Source organism: Drosophila gunungcola, chromosome 3R (assembly GCF_025200985.1).
Source record: "Drosophila gunungcola strain Sukarami chromosome 3R, Dgunungcola_SK_2, whole genome shotgun sequence".
Classification (NCBI taxonomy): Eukaryota; Metazoa; Arthropoda; class Insecta; order Diptera; family Drosophilidae; genus Drosophila; species Drosophila gunungcola.
The window spans coordinates 25325010-25332849 of NC_069139.1; the positions used below are offsets into that span (position 1 = coordinate 25325010).

General features: G+C 41.2%; 1 protein-coding gene across 3 annotated transcripts; it reads left to right on the forward strand.

Moving 5' to 3' along the window:
• The first annotated feature begins 1070 nt into the window (after positions 1–1070).
• LOC128251858 (epidermal growth factor receptor kinase substrate 8) lies at positions 1071–5828 on the forward strand. 3 transcript variants are annotated; one of them, XM_052979096.1, is made up of 7 exons: positions 1071–1194; positions 2251–2644; positions 2699–2743; positions 2803–3693; positions 4361–4727; positions 5174–5514; positions 5584–5828. In XM_052979096.1, exons 2-7 carry the CDS (start codon positions 2252–2254, stop codon positions 5677–5679), a joined length of 2133 nt encoding a protein of 710 aa, XP_052835056.1. In that variant the 5' UTR covers positions 1071–1194; position 2251; the 3' UTR covers positions 5680–5828. The 3 variants fall into 3 exon arrangements, with proteins under 3 accessions (XP_052835056.1, XP_052835057.1, XP_052835055.1); XM_052979097.1 differs by having other exon boundaries at positions 1084–1205; XM_052979095.1 differs by lacking the exon at positions 1071–1194 and adding an exon at positions 1608–1748.
• The last annotated feature ends 2012 nt before the right edge of the window (positions 5829–7840 follow it).

The window sequence follows — 7840 nt, forward strand, 5'->3', positions numbered from 1 at the left end:
AACAAAAGACAAGAATGTCACAATTATTGCCAATAAAAAATGATGGCCCAATAAACGAATAAAACTGTTTTCTCAGACCCTTGGAAAAATTGTTTTAATGCGTGAAGTTTATTAGAGGACTTTTAAATTACGTATGATTCATATGAAAATACATTTTTTTGAAGATAACAGTTTGAGAATTTTGAAAGTTAGATCATTTATAAATATTGATAGTCTGTTAAATAGATCAATTATTTTGATAACAATTTGCATGAATTTGTCGTATGACTTTTGCTAACAGATATATACTGAGTTATTGATAGAACACTTTAAATTATGAGTTCGTATAAAAACCTAATTTTTAAAAATATTTTTACATATTTAAGAATTTAACGAGCTGGATTTGGGGACATTTGGTTCGTTGTATGGGGTTTATTCTAAATATTCGATATTTCAAATTGTTAATTTATTTGTAATTATATCCCAAATTAACTTTCAAAAACATCCTTTTTTTCTAAGATTGAAATAATAATAATTTTGAGTTTGAGTGCTTGGTAAAAATGTCAAACCTTATAGAAAATCTCTACAGCTTTTAAATAATAATGTAGATAACGCTAAAATGTATTTTTAAATGTTGTTTAATAAACACTTTCGCTTTGTTGTTGATTAGTTCGAGCGTTTAACTAGTATATATAGGTCTAAATGGGGAACTTGACACTTGGGGATTACTTTGTGGGTAAGCCAGAAATGTTACTCTGGGAAACTCGCCGAAATTCCTTGCACACCTTCTGAGTATTTGTTGGTCGCCCCCGATGACCAATTGGTGCGATAACCAGGTAGGTCTTGTGGGGATATCAAAAGCCAGGGCAGCGCCATCAGACTATTCCTATAAGAAATGGTAAATTTGTTTCTGTTGTTTCTCCGCCGTGAGATAAGATTGCCAAAAGTGCCAATGGGTATGGAAGCGATACGATGCACAATCGCGGCAGAGATAAGGCACACTTTTGCTTTTGCGATAACGCAGCGCTGAAACAATTTCAGGCAATCAATTAATGAGCGGGGGGAGCCAGCTGATATCGCCGATTCCCTTTGGGCCAGCCAACGTCAGTTAGTTGGAGTTGGAATTTGATTCGCAGCGGGTCGAGAGTGCGAGTTCGGGCCAAAAAAAACCTAGCAAATAAATATATAAATAAAGAGCGCAGTGGCCAGTACAAGGTAACTGTAAGGTAATCGGTTCATCGAAGTCCGTAAATCACGATGCCAGAGATATGGCGCAGACATCGGTATCTAAGGATCTGATGTCATGCCAGTGGGAATAACAAATAAATAAAACTCCAATCGAAGCATCGACCATCCGATGGCGAAAGATAATTGACAAAAATCACTGCCTAAAAATACGTAATTAACTCTTGTATTCGGGTCTTTATGTAATGAGCTTTCATTAATGATTGCTTCATGTGCCAAGAATTTCCTGGCTTTGTGATAACTGCAAAAGTAAAATAATGCCAGCAAGGTGCAAAAGCAAAGGCAATCGCAAAGTCAGTTCCTAATGATGTTTATCTAATCGGGCAGGTGGCTACCGCGCAGGGAAATATTGTACTCTCATTAGAACCTATGTACTTCTGCATGAAAAGGTATCTATCTATCTGGATCCCATTGCCCACTCGGAATCAATAGTTTCCCAGAACGCTTTGCTTCCACATCGGCGGAATGGTCAAAGCAGGCAATAGGACCTTGAAATACTTCCGACCCATATCGGTTAAATATGGGTAAATATCCCATATAGTCAGATAACTATCACAGAGTTCGGCGCTTAGATACTTTGCACAAACCAATCATAGTCTGCGGTTTGGATAACGTATAATAATAAATCAGTTGAAAGCTTCATATACAATGCAGCTAAATATATATATTTTATTATTTCATTTATACATATACCTTGTTCCCGAAAAAACAAAAACAAATTCTGGTGGAGTTACAAGAGTTACAAATCCAAATAAAATAATTACGAACATAAAAATAATTTCTTTAAGTAGTAACTGATTTTTTTCTTTAACAAAAAGGGGTGTAAATAAATTGGTTCTTGGAATTAAAAAATGTAAGCACTGAAATGGCTTATTGACAATTAACCTTGTTTATATGCATTAATTGTAATGTAGTGTTATCAAAAAAATGTAAAGAGTGAAGAATTGCGCAGTTTATTTTCTATTTTCGTTTGAAATGGAATGATAGATAATAAATAATGAAAACCCGATTTACTCATTGATTCAGGATGCCACGCAACGGCTACGAAAGTGGAGCCCCCTCTGTCGATCAGACAAATGGGCACTATGATGAGATCAAACCCACCTACGCCCTGGAGCACCTGGCCACTTTCAAGCTGAAGAACGAGGCCGAGATCAAGCAGCCGAAGGAGAAGATGAAGCTGCTGATCGAACTGGACAAAACGGGGGGCATTTGGCCGCACAAGATGTTCATGAGCTTCAACGGTCAGTGGCTGGTGATGCTGGACAGCGAGATGAAGGAGATCGAGAATTTCCCGGGCAGTTTGATCACGGAGCCAACGGCTTTCATCAGCGAGCATCCGCAGGAGGCCTACAACAACATCCTGGTCTTCTCGGTGCCGGGAATCTCACTTGGTAACACCGAGATGCACATCTTCCAGGTGAGCATGTTGCATTCGTACTGACCGGAGTTCTGATATGTTTAAATCTCTTAGGTGGCCGATGTCAGTTCAGTGCATTTGGTAGAGGATTTGAAGACGGTGAGTTTAGTAAACACATGTTTAGTAATCTTTATAATCCCATTACCTGGCTCTTCCAGCTGAGCAAGGGCACCCCTGTAACAGTGGATCGCAACAAGACGCCCATTCCGCTGCCCAAACCCGAAAGACCTCAAAATCAGCAGGCCAAGGATCAGTATGGAATAGCTGCTGCTGTGGCCGGCATCGCAGCGGAAAAGAACGCCCAGGACAAGGAGCAGACCGAGAGGGATGTGCAGGTGATCAACCACTGCTTCGAAGACATCGAGAGGTTCATGGCCAGACTTCATTATGCCGCCGAGGCCCTCAACGAGCTGAAGCTGCGCAAGGAGCAGCACAATCCCCATGGTGAGGGCCTCCTGGTCCTGAGATCACGACCACCGATCGAGAGCGAGTTCCACGACATTCTTGCCAAGGTGAAGCTGGCGCTGATATACTCCGTTCGGCTGCAGAACCACTTCACCAAGTCCACCGACCCAGTGCACAATGTCTTCATCTCGCTGCGAACCATCGTCACCGTCTGCAATGACATCTACGTGGACGCGGGTCTGCCGGAGTCGGTGGTCAATCCCCTTCTGCGCCGTGAGACGATCGCCTTCCTCAACGGAACCCTCGATTCCAACGAGAAGCAGCTGTGGCAGAGCCTCGGTCCCAACTGGACGGTGCCCAAGGACCAGTTCAAGGATCACAAGAGCTCGTATCATCCGATTTTTTATGACGACTGGTCCCCCGACTGGGTGGTGGACGAGGAGGTGCAGTACCTGGCGCCTGCCCTCAAGAAGACCGCCACGCCATCGCCAGTCCTAGTGCCCGTGCCCCCGAGCCCGGGTCTCGGAAATCGCACCTGGCTGAGTCGCCTGGAGAGCCGCAACGTCAAGATCGCCGAGGTGACCTACAACAAGTCGGCCACCAACGACAAGGAACTCAAGGTCACCAAGGGGGAGTATTTGGAGGTACGTAAAAGATAATAATACATAGCTCCATTAAATTATGATCAATTTAATTATCCGAATGAAAGATGCATTCATCTTATGTAATTAGCATAATTTAAAGTGCACTTATCACTTTTAGAGTTTGTTAAAATTGGTCTTATCTAGTTACATGGTTGTTTATTAATTGGTAATTACGACTGATTAAACTTGATTAAAGATTTTTAATTTCTGCTGACGTACTTTAAAGATAAATTCATTTTAAATAATTAAGGGGTGCCCATAAGGGTTGAGTCACTAAATCGTTTGCCCCTAAAATAACTCTAGTTTTAATTAGGTTTTTTTTTAATTTTAATTTTTTATTACACGTAATTAGAACGTCTGTCAAAAAGACTTCAGCTATCTCAAAGATAATAAGTCTATTATTCGTAATACGCGTTAAAATAGTAATGACCTAATAGATGTCTATAATCTACATGACTCAATATTAAAGAATAAGGGGAATCTCCTATATCTTATGGTAGAAATTCTTAACGAAAAGGATAAGCCATGGCTAACTAGACTTTTTTTTTATGCTTAGTAGAAAAGCATGTACAGATGTACGCCTAATCTTATCGATTGTGCAATTAAGATAACGCTTAACAATGGCTTACTTTCACTTATATAACAATCGTGTTCTTCTGATTCTAAGATTATTGATGACTCCCGCAACTGGTGGAAGGCCCGCAACTCGTACGGAAACATTGGCTACGTGCCGCACACCGTGCTCACGCCGTACAACTTTGAGCCCGGCGCAAATGGAAGGGACACGGAGTCCCTGGCATCGATGGCTCTGACCGATAATGGCGGCGAGGAGGCCAACCCCCCACTGTACCGCAACACAATGGCCATGTACACCGCCCCCGTGGAGCCGGTGACCAATGGAAAGGCCATGCCGCGATCCTACTCCATGCCCAATGTGCCCGTTCCACCGCCGATGCCGCCCCCAAGCGACAGCCAGCCGCCCACGCCCAGCGGCACCCTCAAGCGCAACATGGCGGCGGCAGGAGCACTGGCAGGTGGGTCCTTACTTACTTTACTTACTTATCTAAAGTACAGAAATATTGTTTAAAATTTTAAAACGATCGGTGCAGTAGTTTTGAAGTTATGATAGACACTCAGTTTGAAAGCGTTAGCTTTTGAACATTAGAACACTAGTACCAGAACAGGTAAAAAAATACTTTCTTTTTTTTTTGCTAAAAGTCGATTTAGAAAAAGTATTAAGCTTTCGGAAGAACTTATAACAAAAACCAATTTATTTTTCGAGCTCGTCCTAAGTTGATTTGGTTTGAAAACTATTAACTTTGTTTTTTATAAAAAACATTTTTGACTTAATGAGTTTGCCGAATTTGAAAATTTATGCTTCCAATAGCTTTCTGATGGCAGGCACTTTTATAAATTTAAGTTGGGAATAGTTTTGAACTTCTTATTTATTTGAATGATTTTTTTTCTTACCTATTTACAGCCATGCGCGCCCGCAATGATTGCGAAGCCGATGACCAGGCCTACTACATGCAGGACGACGTGAACGACGAGCTGCGTGTTTTGTTGCAGCAGCGGGAGCGACGCAAGGACCTGGAGATCCTGAAGACGCCGGAGATCTTCATCACGCAGAACTCGAAGCCCCGCGAGGTGGAGGAGTGGCTGCGGGGCAAGGGGTTCTCGGACATCATAATCAAGCGCTTGCACACGCTCACCGGCGAGGAGATCTTCGCCCTGTCGCCGCACACCATCGAAAGCTATTTTGGCCAGCGGGAAAGCCGCCGCCTCATCTCCCAGATCGTGCTGCAAAAGAACTTCTGCGAGGTGGGTCTCTGCATACATACATAGCTACCTTAAATTGAATTTCATTATCAATTGAAATACTCTTTTCAGTACAAAACCATTCGGTCATCGGAGCTTTCTGCCAAATTGGCTCGTGCTCGTCAAAAGGCCGATCAGTCAAATGGCAATCCCAACGAGGTCTTCTAAGACTCCCAATTCCCCGATTTGAACAGCTGGAGACCGGAGTCACACTAAAGCCTTAGATGCGCCAAGTTTATTTATTTATGTGTAATATTCTTCATTTATGTTAAACAGTGTTCATACGTATACATTAAAAAACGAGACAAAAAGTTTGACTTGCTTTTTTATTCAAGCTCATACAAAATACTCATTTTTTTCAACTTACTCAACATATGTCACATTTTAAATTTTCAGTAAAATCATATACACATTTCCTGTACTAAAACAAGAATAACTTAAAAAACGGATATGCATAATTACCTTACTCAATGCTCTGACATGATTAATTAGGCAGGAATTATCATTACAGGAACCTTATATAAAACTGGTTATTAAGCTACTTTATTGCCATGTTCATTGGTTAACCCAGATACCTTTTACGTCTAACTCCATTTCGAATTGCAGACGTCAATCAGTCCACTTGCATAATACCCGAACTGAGTTGGAAATTCAGCAAACATGATTTTCCATGATAGAAGAAGAAGTACATACTTAATAAACACCCACTGTAAAACGAAATCTACATATGTGCAATACCATAAGTGGTTATCTTCATAAATTCAGCATCATAAGTGCATCCTAAAAGTCCAATTACTGAGAGTTCAAAACCGGTAAGGGCGTGACTTGTCAAGTGCTTCTTTTTGGGTGCACATTACGGGGGAAACATTTGAAAATGTAAGTCACGCGCCTGTTCACCCAATATTGGGATCTGTGAAGTCACATGTTTCAAGGCTCCAACCGGTCTCTTGTTCGCCTGTGTAGACATATGTACGTTCACGTGTACTTACTCGTAAAGACATTAAAAATACAACATTTGTTCGCTACAGATTCGGAATTTGACTTTTCGAGTTTGTCCAGTTGCAGCCGATGCCCAATTGTTTCGCTTTCTGCGGCGGTTTTGCCAATTAGAACGAATTAATTTTGCAATTACGCGCCACGCACAAACAGGTCCACGGGTTATTTGGGTTTAATAGACGGTCAAACCGAATCAATTATACACAAAATTAATGTAACGAACAAGCAGAAACCGAACAAGTTATGAGTGATACCTGATTTTTTGTCAACCTTTGTTACGGATAGGACTTTTAATTGATCGGTAAGGCATCTGACAGATACAATTGTGTGTGAACGTAATGTATCTAATGCTAGCCGTTTTTTCAATGCATGTTGAATTTTTCCATGCGACAATGTTGGCTACACATTATACGGCTTGTTAATGCTGACAGTAATTACTAACTGTTTGGTGATTTGGTAATACGATTGATTTAGACAGCAGCAAACATTCCCGGCCAGAAATACTTGAACGTTTAGCTCGTTTCTGTTGGGTGCTCTTTTGTGAAAATAACAGGCAGACTGTCGTATGTGAACACATCTAAAGCACAAACGATTAATATAAATACTTCGAGTTTGAAACGTATTATCTCTAAATTAATTTGATCAGTATAAAATAATTAAAATGTATAAAGTAATTGTAACGCTGATAGTTTCATGGTTTATTTATATTCATCTTTTGGCTTTCAACACACTACTGCATTTCTTAATTTTTGCATTCCCACAAAACTTTATTGGGCGTCGTTGCACATGTCCCCATTTTTTGTACATTAAGCTCTAGGACGGCCTCAATGTTTAATTAATGAAAACAATTAGCCATAACGACGGTCACGCAGAGCCAGTGACACACACAAGACGTTGGTTTCGAAACATTTTCGAAAGAAAAGCTTTCTAGGTCACCGCTGGGTGCCCACGTTACAGAAGTAGGCACTTAAAAAGGTCACACGATGGCTGATCCCCATTGTCACCTGAGCGATAAAGACCAATAACCAATAACCAATAACATTAAGCACACGTTAAACATGCCCAAGATATGCAAGTCCTGGCCAAAAACGACAACTGTCCGAACATAAATTACATAAAGCATAAGGCTGTGTTTTCAATAGCGCTATTAAATTGGAGCAGAGAGCAAAAAGCGGGCAGAGGTTTTTGATTTACACACTCGCAGACACAAGTACAGTGGAACCGGCCTGCTCTCCGCGGATATGCGGCTGCCAAACGCTAACGCTGTAGCTACTTTATAGCGTTTGCGCAGGCGCAGCGCTGCGCATTCGTTATAAAAGGCCCAAATTCAGCG

Bases quoted from the DNA above. Each gene is read 5' to 3' on its own strand.
- LOC128251858 (XM_052979095.1), top strand. From the start codon at position 1,690: ATGGTCAAAGCAGGCAATAGGACCTTGAAATACTTCCGACCCATATCG. The intron at 2,645-2,698 runs GTGAGCATGTTG...TAAATCTCTTAG, and splicing joins CCGAGATGCACATCTTCCAG to GTGGCCGATGTCAGTTCAGT. The intron at 4,728-5,173 runs GTGGGTCCTTAC...ACCTATTTACAG, and splicing joins GGCGGCAGGAGCACTGGCAG to CCATGCGCGCCCGCAATGAT.